We start from the raw sequence: 22,445 nt of genomic DNA on the forward strand, positions 1-22,445 counted from the left end.
TGGGGGCAGGGGGGGGCGCGGGTGCGGCGAGGGGGGGGGGGTCAAGTCAAATCAAGTTCACTCTTGCGTTTCTTTCTCAATTTAAGACAATTCATAACCACTTTTCCTCATTCCTCTCTCCTTCCATCAACAGCTGATCCTCACTGGCTCAGCCGAGCATGCCAAGGACAGTGGAGCGGGGAGACTGAGAGACCCCGCTCAGCCATGCACACCCAGAAACCCCCCCACCCCCCGACTCCCCCTCCACCTCCACCTCCACCCCTGGGAATGTGGCAGGATTCTGGCACTGCCACACAACCCTGATACCTGCATGGGTAATACACTGCGGTCTGATGTCTGCTCCGACATATCAGGGACATTAGCCTGCCCCTCTGCCAGGGAGGACTGGGAGTAAGAGTCAAGTTTGTGCAATGAGTAATGAGTAACATTTTCCACTCATGTTACAGATGTGTAGCGTGTGTGTGTGAGGGCACGTGTGTGTGTGCGTGTGTGTGTGTGTATACAGGTATGCGTGTGTGTGTGTGAGGGGGATTTAGGGGTGCACAGGGACCGCCCCCCCCCCGCCCTTGTGCTGAAAGCTCTGCTAAATGCAGCATGCAGGGCTGAGGGCTGCAGGTCAGGTAAGTGCACGACGTGCGGTATCCAGGTAACGGGGGGGTGCAGTAGTGCGTGTGAGGCGGGAGAGAGAACGGCCCCGTTTGCCTCCGGAGCCAAACGCCGGGGCAGACGACAGCGCATGACTGACGAGGTCAGCAGCTGTGTGAGGGCGACGCACGCCTCCAGCGTCCTGACCACTTTAACAGATGGGGGGGGGCGGGGGGGGGGGGGGGTGTGGAGGCCCACCGGTGCGCGAGCCGTCCGCTAACATTAGCCCCGCGGCTCCTCAGCGCTGGCGACCAGCGCTAGGCAGGACCCACCGACCGACCAATCAGGGAGAGAGAAGAGCCTGTTCACAGCGCTGTGTTGGGAAGGGGGAGGGGGAGGGGGGGAACGACAGGAAGTCTTTGAAACCAGCAGGGTCACGGTTTACGCGTGCGGGGGGGGGGAGTCCATCAAAAACGCCCGCGTCGAAACGCATTTGCATGAGCGAGCGCGAGCGGCGGCGGGCGGTGATGTGATTAAATTCCTACATCCCATCAAACGATGATTAACTCACTTTCTGCTCCCTCTCCGCCATCCCCGGGTGCCAGGCCTCACATCTCCGCGCCCCAATCGATAACCTATTATACCTCCGCACAGCGGGGTTAAATTAACTCACCGCACCCCCCCCCGCCCCGACCCCCCCACCGAGTCGGCGCTCTGTTAATCCCATTGGTCGATTCTGCGGGGGGAACGGGAGCTCGCAGGCTGGCGTGCCGCGCCGGGGGACGAACGAGAGGGCCAATAGAGGGAGGGCGCGTCCCTGGGCGTCCACGCAGCTGAGGATGCTGGGACGGCGGGTCTTCCGGTACGCTCAGAGAGCTGTTGCTAGAGCAGGAATCCGCCAACGCGAGCGATATTACAGGGCGGTTTTGAGAAAGGGGGAACACATCACTGAACTCCCTCAGCAACTTTCACAGCACGGATTTTAAGAAGAGTAACGCAAAAGTATACGGTCTCTGAAAAAGATTAAAAATACAGCGCACCGGGAGAAGCCAGCTGAGGCTGAGAAAGTAGAGCAAAAGGCCAAAAAACAGATAGGCCTACATAAACAGAGACTTCTGGGACACAGGGAAACTAAGGTTTTTAAAAAGAAATGTTGCCTCAGAGAAAACCCCCCAAAAAAAATACTAAATCCAAAAAATGCTTCATCCAACTAGCTATTTCCATTTCCATATAGAGTGTGTGTGTGTGTTGTGTGTGTGTGTGTGTGTGGGTATGTGTGTGCGTGGGGGTGCATAGGTGCATGTGTGTGTGTGTGTGTGAATTTGTGTTTGTGTGTGGGTGTATGTGTGTACATACATATGTGTGCGTGAGATATGGCCAAGATAAGAGGAGACACAGCTGGGAGAGGCCAGGGGCCTTCAGAAGGAGACAGGAGGAGACAGGAGGAGACAGGGGGACACAGGGGGACACAGGGGAAGACAGGGGGAGACAGGAGGACACGGGGACAGGGGCGAGGGCTCTCCTCTGTCCGTCAGAACTGAGGTAATTTGTTAAATGGAGCTGAGACTGGATGACAGCAGCTGAAAGTGAGCCGGCCCCCTGCGACCTCCCCCCCCCATCCCCACCCACCTGGAGACTGATTACCGGCAGAATTGAGAGCAAAAGGGACGCGGGGGGGGGGGGTAGAGGAGGATCGCATTCTGAGTCGCACCCCTGACACACTGACACCAAACCTGCCAGGCACCACACAATCGCAACCCTCTCTAATTCCTTACCCAGATGCACACTATTAGATTTCTTTCAGGGAAGATTTTTTTTTTACTCCCCCCCCACCCCCTCTTAATACCTTCTTCTTTCTCTCCATAACTACACCCGTCCATCCACCGTCTGTCTTTCCTCAGCCTTTTAGAATCTTTGTGCAGCGGCGGCCGGGTTCCGGAGGATTCTTTAGTTTCAGGTGACCGCACCCTCCTCAAAGAGACGGGCTCTGACAGAGTCAGAGTCGGGGGGGGGGGAAACGAGCAAACAAGCCTCCGCTGCCGCTGCCGCTCTCGCTGGGGAAGCCAATTACCCGGCTCTATCCGCTTAAGCTCCTGTTTCATTAATGCTGCGCGTTTGTGTTTGTGTCCACACACTGGCGAAAGCTATCCAGGCACAGCACAACACTTAGCGTACAAAGACAGGCTAGCAATCTCCCCCTCTCTCTCTCTCTCCCTCTCCCTCTCTCTCTCAAGCACACTCTGACACACTTAATTGGCACTGAGACGTTCTGCAAGTGCTCTTATCCAGAATGGCAAACACGTTTTTTAAAAAAAATAAATAAAATCATTTATATAGCTGGATATTTTACTGAAGTACAAGAGGTTAAGCACCTAACTTTCAAGTGTTTTTCATGAAAAAATGTATTTATTTGCACCACAACAGGAACGTGAAGTCAAAAAAACGAATATGCAGTCACAGCAAACGCGTGATGAGGCCCGAATTCTGCAAATATATTCGAGTTCGGTCCATTTCCGCTTTTAAAATTCCCAGTTAAATGCTTGCACAGCAGAAGTAAAACTAGCCTAAAAGCCCAACAGAAAAATAAAGTCCACGAAGTATACAGTAGTTTCCGGAAGTTTCTGTAAAATTAGCACCTTGTGTTAGAGGCTGTATCTATGCATGGAAATAATTATAAGATAAAAGAGACATGCTGTATGAATTAAACCTAAATCTTTTTTAGTACGGTGCGAGTTGACTGCGCAAAACTCGGCCTACGTTGAAGTACCTCAACTTCTTTCCCCACAGCCAGAGCAAATCCTCCAAAGGACACAATGATCTAATTACTGTTTATTAACTCCGCACATCGGGAACCAATTGTCCCTTTTTCCTTTCCGCACGGCTTAGGTCATCTTCTCAAATGACTTCCAACGTATTCCGAGGACCAGAAGTAGGCTACACATCATGTCCAAAATGGAAAAGAAAAGAAAAATATCGATACCACATGAGTTGTGGATTTCATTTGTGCAGACCGAAACGCACACCAGTCTGATCCATCCTTCGCCAGCTTGCAGGCCCCGTTTGAGAGAAAAATCTTCATGCCGTGAAGTTAAAGTGGTTCCACCACCTTTTAGAAAGATTTGCACTGCACAACCGACACCGTTTTGTCATGGTACCATAAAGTTCAATGCTCACCTCTTCACTGAGTAGCCTACATCTCTTCAGACTTTTAAGAAAACACAGTTTTTAGCTTACTTTAAATCTGGCAACGAAACTACAACCCCCTTCACGGTCGCAGGATTCGCAGTGCAAAACACACAGACTCGCGTGCCCTCTTCCCTCTTCAAACAGAGCCGGTCCATCCAGGCTAATCTCGTCTGCGCAGGACTCCCCAGTCTAGACAGACGGCTAAGAGTCGGGCTAGCGTGGGGCCCGAGGTGGCCAGAGAGGTGTGAACAGCAGGTTATCCTGGACACATATTAGCTCCATATCAGCTCCATATCAGCACTTAAGAGCCTTGAGAGCAAAGACAGGAAGTGATGTAAAAACTGCGCGGGCAGAAAGATCGACTCGCTGACGGTGTTGGAGGGGGAAAGGTTTATCTGGGCCCTGAGCAAAGGCCATCTGAGGACTGGCTGTGATACGGGCACCTGGGCTCACAAACCGGCACAGAGGAGCTAACCGCTAAATGGAGGCGCTGCAACATTACCCTTCGACCACACGTATCTGGAGCTGAAACGCTGCAATCCCTCCCTGGTCTTAGCACGTCATTCAGAGCATTAAAACAGCGGCCATTCCTAACGCGAGAACAACGCGGTGACAATGGAGATCGTTTGCTCTGACGCCGGTTCTATTTTCAGCGCTTCTAAAATTAAAAGGAACCGGGTTCCCACTGTCCCCGTCCCGTCCCGTCCCTGGGGGGGGACCGGATTCTCTCTCTCAATTAGCACCTCGCGGTAATTGGGTTAGCGGGGCTGACGCAGCGATCGCTCAAGGACAATGGGACTCCCGCGTCAAGCTGGCATGCGCACGTATTCAGCCCCAGCCTCGGCTGCCCTCGCTGCCCCAGCCCCGGCTGCCCTGGCTGCCCCCCTGCCGGACGAACGTGGACGGAGGAGCTGCAGCAGCGTGCTGCGCTTTCTTTCCCTCTCTCCTCCTCCGTCTGGCGAGACCCAGATGTTTATCCCTGCGTATCCTCCTCCTCCTCCTCCTCCTCCTGCTGCTTACCCTCGCCATCGCTTCCTGTCACGCTTCAGGATCGGCAGTGTGCTACATCTGCGATAAACTTTCAGCAGCGCCCCCCCCCCTCCACCCCTCCACCCCCCCCCCATCCCCCCCAGCATGTACAGCTCAGCAGTTCACCTCGAAAGATAGCTAGGTTAAGATAAGAGGCAATGCCTCTCCCTTTTCTTCTCTGTCCCTCGCTTGCTCTCCCTCTGCCTTTCTCTCTCTCTCTCTCTCCCTCTCTCTCGCTCTCTCTCGCTCTCTCCCTCCCTCCCTCCCTCCCTCCCTCTCTCTCTCTCTCTCTCTCTCTCGCTCTCTCGCTTCCTGCCTAGATTGCACTGCCCCGCTCCGACAGCGCCGTGGAAACAGCCGTCGGCACGGGAACGGGAGACGTGGCGATCTGGCCCCGGGTCGCGCAGCGACGTCTCTCTCCCGCCAGCCGCCGGCGGTTTCATCTGCCGTTTCGAGCGGGCGGGATTCCCGATCAACCGCCGTCCCACCGCGAACGCCCCCCCCCGCCCCCCGCCCCAACATTCCTCTGCACCCAGACACAAAGATGGGCCCCCTCAGAGGGATGGGCTTTGATCTTCAGAGGGAAAAAAGAAAAATATCAAAAAATACAAAAAAAGGCAGCAGATGCTGCTCCCAAACTTATCTGGATTTGTGAAATGTTTTGAACCTGCGCTAATTAGCTCTGAATGGGTTCCACCAGCTGTGAGCCGCGACAACCCGCCACTGATCCAAGCCGCTTCGATCTGGCCCAAAACTGGAGGAAAGCTGGAGGAAGTGCCGCTGCAGCAAAAATAAAAGTCAGGGGGTAAAAAAAAAAAAAGAAAGAAAAAAGTTTGCCTTCCGTGTTTTGCCTCTTCAGACAAACGCGGCCCTAAATCCCCCCCCGCGCCTCTCCCCTCAAGTCCGAACGCTTTAATCCCCTCTTCTGTCTGTCGATGTCTCGGGGCGGGGTCTCCGATCGAAGGGGATTATCCCGGGTTCGATAAAAAAACGCCGCGGCCGAGCACTCGAGCCGCTCTTCAGAGAGAGCCGTGGATACGGGCTGGGGGGGTTTTGGGGGCGGGGGGGTGGGGGGGGGATTACACCCTGCCCTCGCGCGCCACACAGAGGTCCTCCAGTTTCGAGAGGGAGATTTACGCCAGAGGGGCGCGCTCATCGCCTCCGCTCGCCCAAAATCAGGCCCTCGGACGACGCCGCGCGTCTACATCGCGCGCGCTATATCAAAGGGACGCTTCCCGCTACGACGGGAAGCCCACGGAGAGGGGCGAGCAGCTCCCCCCGAAAACGAATCCTCTTCACCGCAGGCCTCGTCCGGGGGTAACACCCGGGGGGCGAGCGAGAGCCCAGCAGGCCAGAGAGAGAGAGCGGCGCTCCTCCCGCCGTTTCTCAGACGGATTATCCCGTCCGTGTCTGTACGCGGATACGATCGCCCCGGTGGAAGAGCGCACCAGGGAGGAGGCGGGACTTATCCACCACACCCTCCGGCCCGAGCTGCCCGCTGTCCCCGTACCCCAGGAAAGGGCTCGTATACCACCCCTGTGAAGCCAAAGCACAGCTGGTACGGTACTGTTTGCATTGGAGGCAGGGCCCTGCGTGAATTAGCAGTACATCTCTTTTTATAACCTGTCTGCAACCCACCGTTAAAGCTCAGTAGAGAACAAGGCAAAATGAGATGCACCTCGATGCTCTCTACAAACATAGGCGCCTCTACACTAAAGGATCACCTGAAAAGCTTAAGCTTTGGAATGTAATTTTAACTTAACTTAACCATGGCTAATTTTCACTTGCTTTACCAGTTTTCCCATCTAAAATCCTGCCAAACTCAATGGGATGTAGGACTAACTGCTGGACTACCTTCTGAATACGCAGATCTCCCGCTCTTGTACCCCTTACTGATCACTCACGTCCACCAACCTCCTTTTCCGCATCTCCTCCACCTTTTTGCTCTATTTCTATTTTTTATAGCATTGGGATGTACATTCATGCAGCCAAACACACACACACACACACACACACACACACACACGCACACACACACACACGCACACACACACACACGCACACACGCACACACGCACACACGCACACACGCACACACGTGAATAGGAACACACTAAAAGACACTAATTCAAATATACAATATATACACACAGTCTATACACTGTGTCACATATCTCCTTCCGCACTCCTCCTCCTCCCTCTCTCCCTCTCCCTCTCTCTTAACTCCTTCCCTTCCTCGGTGGGAACAGGAGGCCCAAACACAGAGGCTAAGAGGCGGGGCTGTGTTCTCGGGTCTGGGGGGGGCGTGTGAGTGGCTCGGCTGGCCTCAGACTCTGTCAGGAGCAGGTCAGGCCCGGCATGATTGATCGTGCAAGCGGCCCAGCCCTCCGGACCTTTCGGCTAAAGGCGCCCCTTCAGGGAGGGGGCGCGGGGTCCCAAACGGCCGGGGGAACGGTGGGCTGTATATTTCACTCTAAATCTACCCCCCCCTTTTTTTCTCATGACACTTGTTACATGTTGCCCCATCCCAGCACTTTTTGGAAATTTGTATTTGTCCTAATACCGTAGCTTATTCTTCTGCCTAGTTGGCTTTTGCAGAGGTTTAGGTCTGAATAGTGTTCACTGTGTGAACTAAACTGTGTCCTTGGCTAGAAATAGCTGTACAAAATAAGTATTGTACCTCACTGAACCTGTGTTTAGCAGCTGTCTATGACCATGAAATGCACTTTTTGTACGTCGCTTTGGATAAAAGCGTCTGCGAAATAAATGTAATGTGGGCAGGGGGCCAGGTGAGGGGGATTGGGGGGGATGATCCATATCCTGACAGCGTTACAGTGACGAGGGCATCGGTCCCTAAAACATCACGCGACTTTCTCTTCTGATCATCTCGCATCCTAACCCCCCCCCCCCCAACCACTAACCCCTCCCCCCTCTTTTCTCTGACCCCCCAATGAGACAGCACCTGCCCCCCTTCCTCCCCCCTTTTTAATGTTCGGTGCCAGTGCCTTTGTGCCGTCTCTGCCTTCGACCAATGAGAACGAAGCGCACGGGGGGTCATGGTGCTCAGATCCCTCCCACCCCCGTTCCCTGTCCCATGGTGACCATCTCTCATGCATGGCTGCCCCAGAGTCTCGTAGCAGTAGCAGTGGGGGGGAGCAGGGGTTGGGAGGGGGGGTGTTGCTAATGGGGACCTAGCTCAAGCTCTGTGTCAGCCATAATGATGCCTTGAACTGGGTACGCGCAAAAAATGAACTGGGCTAACATTAGTAGCCAAATAAGTGTTTTTTTAAAGGTATTGGAGCATGACGGCTAGATCTAGCCTGTGCTCAAAAACACTGTTACAGCTCAGCGAAACGCAGAGTCTATACCCTGCACACACAGAGAGGAAAGTCTAACACTTAGAAATGTTATTTCCACCACAGCGGACGGCAAATCGATGTGCCCCCGAAACCAACTAATTAAACACGTTTAATTAAATCAGCTCGATTGATTCCCAGCGATGCCCCTTGACAGTGTTGAGAAGACCACACGTACTGCAGAAGAACTACTGTGCCTAGTAGCGACCCACACACATGCACGCACACACGCATGTATGCAAGTCCGCACACACAAACAGACACGCGCGCGCACACACACACACGCATGCAGGCTAACACTCATAGTCAAGAGGGGTGATTTTAACAGGAAGCGCTGTGACGCTCGGCCACAGTGACTATTGACAGGCGCTAATAGGATCCCTCTCAGTGCAGAGATACAGTTCCCGCATCCCGCCTGTCAGATCTGTAGACCTGCACTGTCGAGTTCCTCTTCCCCCGTTTCCTCCAATTGATTTCTGTCTGAACTGAAATGCAGGTATAAACAGATGAATTAAACCTAAACTGAAGTGGGGTCAGCTCAAAAAAGAGCAAAGCTGTTTGTTAAAAATGTGTGTGTGTGTGTGTGTGTATATATATGTATATATGCAAACGTATTGGGGGGTTTTGAAATAAACCAATCAATGTGAGGTTAAAGTGCAGACTGTCAGCTTTAATGTGAGGGTATTTATATCCACATCAGGCGATCCACGTAGGAATGACAGGCCTTTTTGTACATGAACTCCGCCATCTTAGGGGGAGGCACACACAAGAGGGGGGTCACAGGGCAGGGTGCGCAGAGCTGGTGTTTACAGGGATCTTTCCTCCTGGCAGGTAATGAGACCTTAGGCCACCGCTTCCAGCGCAATTTCGGGATTAGGAGGAGGGCCTCGCCGACGCAGGCCTCGACTCTGGAGCCACCCGAGTAATTACAGATCGCAGCTCGGGTTCCGCAGCCAGGGCTAATGTTACGCGGCAGCGCGAAACCGCGGCGCTCATAATCGGGTTTGGGCTGGTAATGAGGATCGCCGTCGGTAACAGCGCAGGCCATTGTGCACCGTTCAAAACGGACTGAAAGCTAAAATTTCTAAATGTAAAAAAAAAAAACGTGAAAGTTGGTGGTTTTGAACGGTTTTCCTGAAGGAGGCCAGGCCAGGACAGGACAGTAAAGGGTAAATGCGCTCCTCTCCTGTGACTCGAAGGAGTAACAGTTTTGACAGTTTGCTCAGAGGTTTTTACGGACGCAAATAGCTTTCGCAGAGCCGCGACGCTCCACCGCGGAACACTCCCAGGCGACGGGCCAAGGCTTGCTGGGTAGTTTGCTTTCTTTCTCTCTCTCTCTCTATTCTCTCTCTCTCTCTCTCTCTCTCTCTATTCTCTCTCTCTCTCTCACTCTCTCTCTCTCTATTCACTCTCGATCAGGCGAGGGGAAAAATAATCACATTACAAAAACGCAAGGAGAGGGAAAGGGAGAGGGAAGCAGGGCACGTGCGGAGTGAGGGTTCTCCTGGGAGCCGGGGTCTTTCCCTTAGCAGGGGAAGACCACACAGGGGCCCCTGCAGAACTCCTCTCATAACAAGTTAATGAAACGCAAATATTACAAAGAGCAAATCATTATTATCCTGGAAGAGCAGGATGGACTAGCGTTGCAGATCAAAACACCCGTTTCACGCAGGGTTCAGGGGGGCTCTGGTGGGGGGGGGGCGGGGACAAGCACTGGTGAGGCTGACAGAAGGTTTTGGAAACAGGCTCCAAACGTGCGGAGACAGATGTAGCACTGGTGACTACCTCCCGGGACATGGTGAGGGTGTCCACTCAGCGGGTGGGGGGTGGGGGGGGGGTGGTAACAAAACGTCAGTTGGTGCATGCCAACTGTCCCCCGATCTGCAGCTGACCCTCTCTGACGCTGCAGTCCCTTCTCTGTCACGCTCCACTTCCCTCAGAACCCCCGCCTCCCATCCCCACCCGAAAACACGCCCCATCCTAAAGATTAGATAAGATAAAACTTTATTGTGCTTTGTATATAACTTTTAACATCGGAAATCGAGCCAACACAGCAGTTATTACACCAGTAGATAAGCAGCGTTTGCACAAATGGCTTTTCATCAAAAGGCAGATATTAAATTTCATACCTACCTCTACACTGAATTAATAGATAGACAGAATGCGCAATAATACTATTCCCATACACATAAACCCTGACAAACACAAACAGCAACAGCAACATAAATACATAAACATACACATAAACACATATATAGGCAACTTGCATAAATAGCCAACTCTGTTCTCCAACACTAAATGGGAGCTATTAAATCCGTCAATTTATGGCCATAACCAGACTTTGTATTATGAATAAGGCTAAATGCTAGGTTTACTATTTTTTCCTTTATCTTCGTTTATTTACACAACAATTACTATGGTTTTGGCAGTGGAAAAATACAAAAAAAACATTTAAAAATTTGCTGATGAACGCTGAACTCCAGAACTAATGTTGAGTGGAAGAACTGAACAGCTTCCCTGTGTCAGCGGCACCAGACAGACGACCGAAGATGTGAACGGATACACGGTGTCAAAAAATTCTTAAAAAATGAAACGGGAGTTATCTAGCATCGCAAGAGTATCATTCACTCAGGATATTTTCTCTTTTTTTCCCCTCCTCTGTTCATCGCTCAAATGCGATCCGGCTTTGATCCTTGTTTTTTCAGCTGCAGGAAAGTATTCTAGCTCAAGTTTTTTTTTTTTTTTTTGGGGGGGGGGGGTGGTGGGGGTTGAGGGCTGAAGTAAAGGGTGGAGAATGTCTATGGGCCTCACAGATGTAGCTATGATACGACCCACAACATAAACGTAGCCCGCAGACATTGGGATTGGACAACCGGCCCGTACGAAGAGTGCTAAGATTTTCGATTTTTGCCGACGTTCTCGGCACCTGTGCCTCAGCTTTCACACCATACCGCGTTGAAAGTTACCGCACACAAACGAAAGCAGTAATCTCAGACCGCTGCCACACATCGCATCACAAGAGAACAAACCGGAATGGGAAAACAAACAAAAAAAAAGCTACCATGGGTTTACAGAATAAAATAAAATAACGGAATAAAAATATTGGTCAAATGCAGGTTATTATAATGCGTTAACACCAGGCCGTGCCGGGCTGAAGGTCGAGGCTGTCGTGCCAGATTTTGGAATGTGCGGCTAAAGATAAGCCAACAAACCGGTCTACCTCTTCCAGCTCGGTAAAAACAGAATTTGTTGAAACAAGGATTATGTTTACAGTCTCTTAAGTGCTAGCTAATCATAAAAAAACCAGCCCCTTACAACAACATTTCAGAAAGCGGTTATTTCTCTTTTAAAACTGAATTCCTGCGATAGCAAACAGAACAAGTATGGCTTGAGGGATCATTTCCTTCCAACATTTTCATTAAACATTTTAAAGGTCTGTAGAAGGAACAGGGTTTTTTTCTTATATTGGAATCTCTATTTTTAATGGCTTAACTGACAAAACACCAACCGGACCAGGATAGGAATGAAAAATCTGCAAATGTAATAAACAAATGAATCAATTTCCCATTATTTCAAATGCACAGCCAAGCAGTAATTAGTTTTAGCCAATCCGTTAAGTGTTCGGTACAGTAATCAATTCACAAAGAGCCATGCAAATGAACTTTAAAATGTTTAAACACAAAGTTTTACTGGCACAATGCTATCCTCTTTTGCCCCGATCCAGCCCTGGTCGCCCTGACAACATAATTATATGTAGAGAAGCTGGAGCACAGGGCGGCAAAACAGAGACTGAGGCCGACAGCTCACGACCATGTCATTACAGCTCTGTTTGAACCCTGTACAGAATAAGCAGTGCAGGGCTGCGGCAAGGGAGGCTCTCTCTCTCTCTCTCTCTCTCTCTCTCTCTCTCTCTCTTTATTGCACCCTCTCTCTCGCTCTCTCTCTCTCTCTCTATCTCTTCCTCTGCGTCTCTTTCTGTCTCTCTCACTCATTCTCTCTCTCTCTCACTCACTTGCTCACTCGCTCGCTCGCTCTCTGTCTCATTCACTCTCTTAGTCTCTCTCTCTCTGTCTCTCTCTCTCTCTCCCTCCCTCTCCCTCTCCCTCTCTTGCTCTCAGGCCAGGGTCAGCCGCCAAATGGCTTGTTTTTCTCCTCAGAAAGCCCATCGGTCTGAAATAAACGCTGTACTTCATCCACAGGCACAAAGTATTTTTAGTGTTTCGATTTATAGAAAGTTCTAACACATGCCAAACTCATGATCCTTTTTTTTTAAATTTTTTTTACTGCGTTTTAGTTTCTTTAGTCAAACTCACAAAAGGCATGGGCTCAAACCCAGGGGTGTAACTGAAGAAATAACGGCTGTTGGCCATTGGGAGCCCTTAGAGCCTGACTGGGACAGAAAAGCAAGGGAACCAACCAGCCTAGCTGTCATTTTCCCTGGGAAGGAAGAGGATGTGACACCATTAGGAAAGTGCCTATTTAAGAGCTCATGTGAAACACAACACACGTTTTCCAACCTGAAGAGAGTCTGTTTATGGTCTGGAATATGGCCTTTTGCCTAAGTCAGCCACGAAACCCCCTTTTTTCCAAGATGCATTGCCCAAATATCCCATCTTAGTCTTATTAAATGCAAAGAGTAAAGTAGAAAATAATTATTGTCGCTGACTTTACTTCACTGGGAACCGTATGTCCATGTGCAGGTTGTTACATTTCTGATCCCTTCCCAAGACTTTTTTTATGACCACAAAAGCTAAAATTATTCTTTACTTAATCCAAAAAAAGAACAAAAAAAAAACACAAGAAACAAAGCAGAGGACAGAACACCAAGTGGTGAACCATCAGATGGAGTTTCTTTTCTGTAAAAAAAAAAAGAAGAAGAAAAAAAAAAGGCATCTCGATTAGATTACAGTAAGAGCCTTGGTGACAGCCCATGGATATCCGTGAAAAGAAGTTGATATCTGAGACCTTGTTTTTCCTCTCTTCGAGAGCCCCCCCCCTCATACCTCCTCCCCCATTCGCTCCGTAACACCGAGACCGAAGAGGGACGGGACGCCTCCGAAATTAACTTCCAAAACGTAGCTTCTCAATCCATATAAAGGCGAAATTCGCCGCCGATTGGTTAAGACAGCTGAGAGCAGAGAGCCGGGCACTCATAGGGTTAAACAAACACACGCCGAGCCCCGTCTCTCCCACTTTCTCTGACATTGTTTAAAAAGCTTTTTACCCGCAAACCTTCCAGCAGACTCACTGACCCTCACAATAATGGAATCTGCTCCCACCATCAAAGCCAGCGTGACATTAGCGGAATTCGGACCGAAGAAAAGGCTCGACCGCACAATCAAATAGCTGGAATACCGCACCACGGAAGGACGTGTGCGCACACACACACGCACACGCACACGCACACACACACACACACACACACACACGTACGCACACGTACGCACACGCACGCACACACACGCACACACACGCACACTCACACTCACACACACACGCGCACGCACGCACATACTACACACACACACACACACACGTACACACACACACACACACGCACACGCACACACACGTACGCACACGCACGCACAGCAATATTTACATATAAGCGTTCCTATCTGCACCAAACTGAAGCCAGTACCAGCTGTCGCTACAACAACAGAAAAGAACGACCCCCTTTGCATTTCCTGACCACCAACAGAGTGTCCTTAATAAAAGCAGTAAGCAGTGCCATAAGGATCCAGGCCTTTCTCCAGCAGGCTCAGCCATACACACACACACACACACACACACACACACACACACACCCTGCGCAGAGCCAGTGAGATTATCCGACCCAATAAGCACAAATAAGGAGGGGAGGGGGAGTGGGTGTGGGGGGGGGTAGCTTTTCTTCCTGGTGACCAAGCAAAGCTTCACGACGTCCTGACAAAACCGAAATTTTTTAAAAAGCGCCACCTACTGGCTACTTCCAGCGACGCGTTGTGGCTGACCGCCTCCCCCAGGTAGTTGCGGGCGACGCAGACGTAGCTGCCCTCGTCCGGCTTGCTCCGCCTCCCGTGGACGATGCGCAGGAAGAAGAGGGAGCCGCTGGGGAGGAGCATGCGCTGGGACCGGGGGTTGTCCCGGTCCGTCTCCACCCGCTCGCCGTCCTTGTACCACTCCACGGTGGGGGTGGGGCGCCCCTCCGCCTTGCAGTTGAGGGTGGCCGGCTCCCCCTTGGACACGATCAGGTCGGAGGGGTGCTCCACGATCCGGGGAGGGGAGTCCTCCTGGCGCAGACGCGATCCTGAGGAGAAAACGGAGGGGGGGGGTTGGACGTTAGGTTGCGGGTTCGAATGCACTCGGCTTTTAAGAGAGGAAATTTCGCTTTCAATTTCTGCACTGACACATGAAGGAACAACAAAGGCTGGGCCCGATTACTGTTCGCCATGGAACATTCCAGCGCTTCCAGAGAGAAGACAGCAATCTCTTCAGACTATACCTGGACTAGCTGCCACCACTCTGTGAATCATTTCACTTTAAATCCCCTCTTTCCTGCCACTCATGTTACATGTACCTCTATTCCAGCACTTATAATTTGTATTTGTCCTAATATTGTAGCTAGTTCTTCTCCCTAGTTTGACTTGGCGTAAGTTAGGTCAAAATAATGTTCACTGCGTGAACTGAACTGTGGATTCTTGGCTATAAATAGCTGTACGAAATGAGTTATTGTACCTTATCGAACCTGCGTTTTGTAGTTGCTCCAAAGACCATGATATGCACTTTTGTACGTCGCTTTGGATAAAAAGCGCCTGCTAAATAAATGTAATGTAATGCAAGTCTGATGACGTCATCAGCATTCCTGGTTATCTGCTACAGGTACCGCGGCCGCTCAGAGGCACGCAAGCAGCACAGACGGAGTCTCATAAACAGATAAACAGAGACTTCAGGGTCCGTTTGCCCTTTCATTACAGACAATTAGCATTTTTTCAGCGCAGATGAGTAGCGCAGAAAACTCTGGGAGTCTGTAATCTGCGTCTCGCAACTCGGCACATCAAAGTGTGGAAAGGGGGGGGGGGGTGGCAGTGGGGGACAGGGGATGAGGAGGCGAAATTAATGGGACAAGAGGGACTGAGATGGATGAGCAGAGTCAGAGTCAGAGTGCCCGTCGGATGACATATATACTTAAAAACAAAAGTATCGCGTTGTTTTTCCTCTGTACTAATCAAATGTGTTTTTCAAATCAAACAATAGCTATAAAGCTAAATTTACAATGTCTGCATTTATCTAATGTGTTTTTGTTTTTTTTCTCCAAACAGACATTCATCTGAATTACAACAATGCCACTGAAGGTGCCAAGTTCCCTTATTCCAAGTCAAAACAAGCGCTGGGACGAATGACCGTCAAAAACTGCTGTTTCAAATTTCACAGCTGTACCGTATTATTAAAATAATTTTTAAATGGAAAGCTGTGTCATAATAGTGTTCACTGTGTGAACTGTGTTCTTGGCTAGAAATAGCTGTACAAAATAAGTATTGTACCTTACTGAACCTGTGTTTAGCAGTTGTCTATGACCATGAAATGCACTTTTCGTACGTCGCTTTGGATAAAAGCGTCTGCCAAGTAAATGTAATGTAATATATACATAGTGAGACAGAGAGAGAGAGAAAGAGAAAGGGAGAATGAAAGAGTTGAAAGGACATACTTAGGAACATTGGTAAAAATGCCTTAATTTTCATTGAGGTTAAGGAGCACAGAGGCACATATAAACTGTAGCATCGGGCCGTGGCATTAGTGCTGCTCTGAGACCAGCCAATCACAGGCCGGAGACCTGCTGATATGCAAATGAAGGAGGTGTTGATGGCGCGTGGGGGACAGGCGGATGAGGGGGACGGCGGGAGGGGGGGGACCCCCAACCTGCATGCCATGGCTCCCCATTTGGCCTTTGGAGCCCAATCAGCTCTAATTAAAGGGATCTGGGCCTAATTGGTTCGCACACAAGCACGAGTCATTTACCCAGCATCCCGTGGCCTCACACCCCCCACCCCAACCCCCCCCGCTCTCCCCCCCCGCCACCCCGCCACCCCGCAATCTGTCTGCTGAGGGAGCATCTTTCTGTGGAGGTGGCTTATTAGCGGGGACGTCAGCAGAATCGGAACCAGCGCCGAGACCAGATTAATCACTCCGAGACGCGGATGGGAGGACCCCGGGGATCTCAGGATAATTAACCCGCCGTACACACACACACACACACACACACACACACACGCACACGCGTACGCATGTACACACGCATGGGTACAGGTATGCCCCCACACGCATGCGTGTCCACACACAAAGCACAACAAAAGTGCACTCACACACCCCTACCAACACACACCCACATTCAAAAGCACACAGGCGCACGCAGCCTCACGCACACAGGGACAAACCCTTCCCGCCATTACCGTCACCAGTGTGATCGCTATGAAGCTCCTGCTGCTATGGTTGCTTTGTTTGCTAAAAAACTGTCAGTCCTCAAGATAATTCCTCTTTCACTTCTTCCTTATGGGTTGTGACTTATGTTTTTTTTTTCTTTGCCTTTGCTCCCGTTGTTTATCTATCTGCGTGTATTTTCAGGCGTTGGAGACGGGGGGTCCTCAAACGGAGGTGAGGCTTTCTCAAGAGGCCCCCGGAGGCCCCCGTAGGTCCCCACTGTCACCGCTGCAGCTCAGAGCCATTTTGCAATTCAGAGCATCAGAGCAGATGAATTAAGGCCCTAAATAGACGCGCCTGAAAAAGAGATTATTCCGGAAGGCCCGCTGCGGCACTGCGCCTCACTGCATTCTGGGAGTTCGTGCCGAATTTGAGGGTTGGCCTAAGAGCAGGGCAAATTCAGCTGAAGCGAAAAAGAGCTTATAGACGCGTGTGTGTGTGTGTGCGTGTGTGTGTGTGTCTGTGTGTGTGTGTGTGTGTGTGCGTGCTTCTGCGGTAGACATAGATGTTTTATTATTTAGTCACAGGATTTTAAAAACATTGGGGAGTGCTCCAGGCTCCAGAGGGTTCCTCTGTCTGCTGTAGCTAAAGCACTTCAGTGTACATGACGGCTGTGATTACCAGAACAGGGCCTGGATGAGTTTCAGTGTGCGCCTGTGTTTTGTAAGGAAGGCTTTAAAAAGGGTAATTAAATTGAATCACCTTGTGGAAGTGCACTGGGTGGAATGAGGGTGAACAGGCAAACAACAGAGAAAGAGAGAGAGAGAGAAGAGAGGGGGAGGGAGGGAGGGAGAGAGAGAGCCCTACTTATTCTCCCCAGATGCTACAGTACATCGGTTAGAGGAATACACACTGAAACGCACTGTGTGCGTGTGTGTGTGTGTGTGCGCGCGTAAGTAGTGTGTGTGTGTGTGTGTGTGTGTGTGTGTGTGTGTGTGTGTGTGTGTGTGTGTGTGCGCGTAAGTAGTGTGTGTGTGTCTGTGTGTAGCACGCGGGCCTTGTGTGTTTGAGTAAAGGAATGAGTACACACACTTGCCCTAATTTTGAATGAAAAACTTTAAACATTATATTTGATATTTAAACATTTAAACACCGCGTGGAATTTCAAGGCCTTTTCTTAGCCAGCGGAGAGAAGCGATTAATTAAACCCCCAGCGGCCTGCGGACCTGCTCCTGCTCGAGCCTTTGATTCCGCGCGCCGCGCGCTAACGAATCTCGGTGCTACGGTCAGCGGCGGTCTCGATGCCTGGCCACGCCCCCGGCGATGCGGATGGCCTATCTGCGGCGGCGTATGTTTTATTGAACACCCCCCCCCCCCCTTTGAACTTCCACCACGTTCCGCCTACTCCTCACCCCACCCTCCCCTTCCCCCTACTAAATAATTTCCTTTTTAATGTCTTTCAGGTTGCAAATGGACATTTTCTAAGGGTTCATTTACAATTTAAATTCGGGTGAAAGGAGCAGAAAACTGCAGAGAAAATCTTTTTTTTTTTAATCTTCATCTTTTTTTTTTTTCTTCTTCAGTGCTGTAGTGCAATTTGCTAGGATACATTCTCATCCCCGTAGATTAATTAGGACACTGAAGACGGCGTGTAGAGTATTTATTTTACATGAACCAAGTGTCAGATACAAAGCCCATATTTGCTGATGCTCAGGGTCATATATCATGCAGCGCCATGGATGAAATGGCTGCTGTGTGTGTGTGTTTGCGTGTGTGTGTGAGTGTGATTGTGTGTGTGCGTGTGTGTATGTATATGTGCATGTTTTTGAGTGTGTGTGTGTGTGTGTGAGTGTGTGTGCGTGTGTGTGTGTGTGTGTGTATGTATATGTGCATGTTTTCGTGTGTGTGTGTGTGTGTGTGTGTGTGATTGTGTGTGTGCGTGTGTGTATGTATATGTGCATGTTTTTGAGTGTGTGTGTGTGTGCGTGTGTGTATGTATATGTGCATGTTTTTGAGTGTGTGTGTGTGTGTGTGTGTGTGTGTGTGTGTGTGTGTGTGTGTGTGTGTGTGTGTGTGCGTGTGTGCGTGTGTGTATGTATATGTGCATGTCTTTGAGTGTGTGTGTGTGTGTGTGTGCGTGTGTGTGTGTGTGAGTGTGAGTGTGAGTGTGTGTGTGTGTGTGTGTGTGTGTGTGTGTGTGCGTGTGTGTATGCAAGGCTCTCCCCTGTCACAGGACCTGCAGAGCGGCAGTGTGATGTGTGACAGATACCTGAGTGGAGCTAAGCCCTCATTCAGCAGGGGATCAGCCCTGAGGGGGTGGGCTCGGGTGAGCATGAGAACAGTCTGTGTGTGTGTGTGTGTGTGTGTGTGTGTGTGTGTGGGGGGGGTGTCTCATGACACTGAGCAGCCCACTAATCCCCCCCGAACAGTGTAAATTCACACTCTCTCACACACTCATTCACACTGCCCCTTCTTACTTCAGCTCCATTACCCTCCTGTGTGTGTGTGTGTGCGCGCAAGTCTGTGTGCGTGTGCGTGTGTGTGTGAGAAAGAGGAGAGAAAGAGGGTAAGAGAGACAGAGAGAGGGGGATTACACCACTCTGCAGGAATCTCTCCCCTTCTCCTCTGCAGGTGTAGGCTCTCTATGAGTGTCACTGATCTCACCTGCCCCGTCTCACCTGGGCTCAGCGACACCCCTACCCCTACCCCCGCCCTACCCCCACCCCCCCCACCCCCACCAGGACACTGGCACACGCTGCCCGAAACTGGCCAATGAGGGGAGGCCGTAAATCTGCCGTAAGGGAGAGAGAGAGAGAGAGAGAGCAGGTGGGCACGAGCAGGAGAGACGATAAAAATAAAATAAAAAAAGAAGAGCTTCAGCGCAGCCAAGTTAAACAGCCTCCCCGGCATCAATAAAAAAAAAAAATAGACATGACATACCGCTCCAGCTGAAACCCATTTGGAGAGTTGTTTCAGGAGCTGTTCAGACTTTATGGTTCGATCCGTGTTCTGCCCAGCGGGGGGGCCTCGCTCGCTACCGTTAAACGGTAGTTACTGGCAGAGATCCACGGACGGGTCTTAGCCGACTTCGAGGAGCGATAGATTTTTTCGGGCGTCCTGCCACGGCTGTCTACGGAGGATGCCGTATTAATCCACGGGCTTGATTGATGTGTAAAAACCCCGGTCCCAAACAGCTGCGCTGTTTATGCTGCGAGTATCCTAATAACTTGCACAGTGTTTGCAGATATTACTTGAAATATGTACTCACAAGGCAATCTGTTCAGTTTTACAAGAAATGGATATACAACCCATTTGCTAAAGTAAAGTGCCTACTAGCTGCGGAACTAGACTGATACAGATAAAAATTGTGATGAAGTCCTTCGTACCTTACTGCACTGCCATTATAGCTACACTATGCTAGCACCAAACCCCTGTACAGAATTTAATCACCTGCAAAACAGAAAGGAGGAAAGCCATATACTGATATGAAGCAGACTGTGGAAAACATTTGCTTTAAATGTTTGTATGGTTGCACAAAAAAAATTCTTAAAAGTGAAAGAGAAATAAAACAGAAAAACACCACAAGACTCTTCATTGTGTGATGATGATGATGGCATTGTAGTCTCAGTCCTTTGCCATGCAGGACTCCTAACACATGGACTTGGACAAAGCCTCAGACTGTAACGGTACTGGAAGTGTGTGTGTGCGCCCGTGTGTGTGTGTGTGTGTTCATCCCATCTGAAATTAAATTAGAATTCAAGGGATGAGATTTGACCCTTTGACTACACCGTAGAGACGCCGCCGTGCTCCTCCTTTCATGGCCGCTGGGTGAAATTAAACTCCACCGGGGTTCAGAGACGCTCTGCTGGAATCTCTTTGGTCGGGGGGGGGGGGGGGTTATGCCTGATTTACCACACAAACAGGGAGCTACATAAATAAAGAAATGAGCAAGGAGGAGGAGAGGAGACAGCCTGCTCCCTCGCCTCTTTCCTTCCCTCCTCCTATCCTCCTTTCCCCAATCTACCGCTCTCTCTCTCCTCTCTCAGTCTGACCCCATCCACCGTTGCTGCAGCGGGGAGTTGGGAATGCTGCAGTAGAGATCGATCGATGGAAGCCTGGAGTCAGATTCCCAACCTCTCTCTCTCTCTGTCTCTCTCTCTCTCACACACACACACACACACACACACACACACACACACACTGTTCGTTTCCTTCAGAACAGCTTCTGAAAATGAGCCTGCAGGAGGAGATGGGGCTGGTGGAGCTCACCAAGGACATCATTAAAAACAACGCCAGGCCTCTCCTGCTCATCCATCGTATCCAAGGAGCGCAAGAAACCCCCACGGCAACAGACGGACAAGACCCACCCCCACCCCACCCCTACCCCCACCCCCCCTCCACAGCCGAGGCAGCCCAGAACCAGCCCGTGAGAGCTTCTTGCTTTTTAATACCGGACCAGTCTGGGTCAAACCAGGCACTGCTTTGCCCCAAACTCACAGCCGTAGCAGACCCATTATACAGCTCTCCTGCTCAGGAGGTTTGGGTTTAGCTGCTAATAGCTGCACACTGGTAAGCGCTTGGAACAGGCATTTTCTAAAAATGAAAAGGATTAATTTATAGTTCCGTCTCTCAGTCCGTGTTACCTGTGAGAGCGCACTGCGCAGTCCAGGCTGCCGAAGACACACGGAACCCGGCAGCCAGCGCAGCCAGGCAATCCCTTCCCATCATGCTTTGCGTCCCCCCCGCCAGGAAGCCTCCATCTGAGGCGCTGAACCGAACCGTTTCTCACTTACACTCCCCCTCAAACTCCCCACAGCCCCACCCCACGGGAGGGAGGGCGCGGGCGAGCGAGGGAGGGAGCGAGGGAGGGGACACGCCCAGCGGGGGGCCTCTGCGCAGACGTCCCCCCAGATCTGCCGCGCGCACCCCAACTGTCACACCGCTAAACCGCCAACTGTACCAGGCAAGGGAGAGACCCAACAAATGGCTGCTCACCAGTCCCCAGCATAACCAGGGACGTCCTGAAAGGGCTCTAAAACAGTGTCGATGGTTCACCCTCCGGTTATTCCAAATATTTGTGTCTCACTGGAGCTTAAAATTCAGTACGACTGCGGAAGCAATTATTCAGTTGGACATGGCAAGCACACGCCCAGCCAAAGGTCCCCTGTAAGGCAGACGTACTCATAAAGGCAAACGCTGGGTTACCTGGGCAACGCTTCCTCACAGACGCCCGCCTTCTCCTTCCCGCAAGTGCCTTATAAGAAGCTGTCAGGATGAAATGTCTCCAAGAAAGACTGAGCCATCGAGCTGTCTGACCGCAACGGGGAGGATCGCTGCCCCCGTGGGGCTACGCGAATGTGGGATTGTGGGACTGTGGGATTGTGGGACTGTGGGATTGTGGGACTGTGGGAATGAGGGATTGTGTGACTGTGGGATTGTGGGATTGCGAGCGTGCGAACGACGTGGCGACAGGAAGTCACGGCGAGCCGGAGGAAACGCAGCACGCCTGAGCCAGAGCCGCGAGGCCCCAGGAGGGCTAGCGCTCAGCTAGCGCCTACGCGCTCACGCCGTCACTTCCTGTGCGCTTAGATACCGTGTCATTAGCGCTTACGAGCTCACGCTGTCACTTCCTTTGCGCTTAGATACCGTGTCATTAGCGCTTACGAGCTCACGCGGTCACTTCCTGTGCGCTTAGATACCTAGTCAGCCAGTGCTTACGCGCTCACGCGGACACTTCCTGCGCGCTTAGATACCTAGTCAGCCAGTGCTTACGCGCTCACGTGGACACTTCCTGCGCGCTTAGATACTGTGTCAGTTAGCGCCTACAAGCTCACGCAGTCACTTCCTGTGCACTTAGATACCTAGTCAGCTAGTGCCTACGAGCTCACGCGG

At 51.0% G+C, this 22,445-nt stretch overlaps 1 protein-coding gene across 1 annotated transcript in view; it reads right to left on the bottom strand.

Annotated features, from left to right (window-relative positions):
• The window catches only part of robo1 (roundabout, axon guidance receptor, homolog 1 (Drosophila)), a 434,162-nt gene that overhangs the window by 152,877 nt on the left and 258,840 nt on the right, over positions 1–22,445 (bottom strand). The window contains exon 5 of the mRNA XM_064301511.1: positions 14,119–14,445. Within this exon, the coding sequence (XP_064157581.1) occupies positions 14,119–14,445 (327 nt within the window). The remainder of the gene's footprint in view (positions 1–14,118; positions 14,446–22,445) is intronic.

The sequence above is a fragment of the Anguilla rostrata genome, chromosome 12 (genome assembly GCF_018555375.3).
Source record: "Anguilla rostrata isolate EN2019 chromosome 12, ASM1855537v3, whole genome shotgun sequence".
Classification (NCBI taxonomy): domain Eukaryota; kingdom Metazoa; phylum Chordata; class Actinopteri; order Anguilliformes; family Anguillidae; genus Anguilla; species Anguilla rostrata.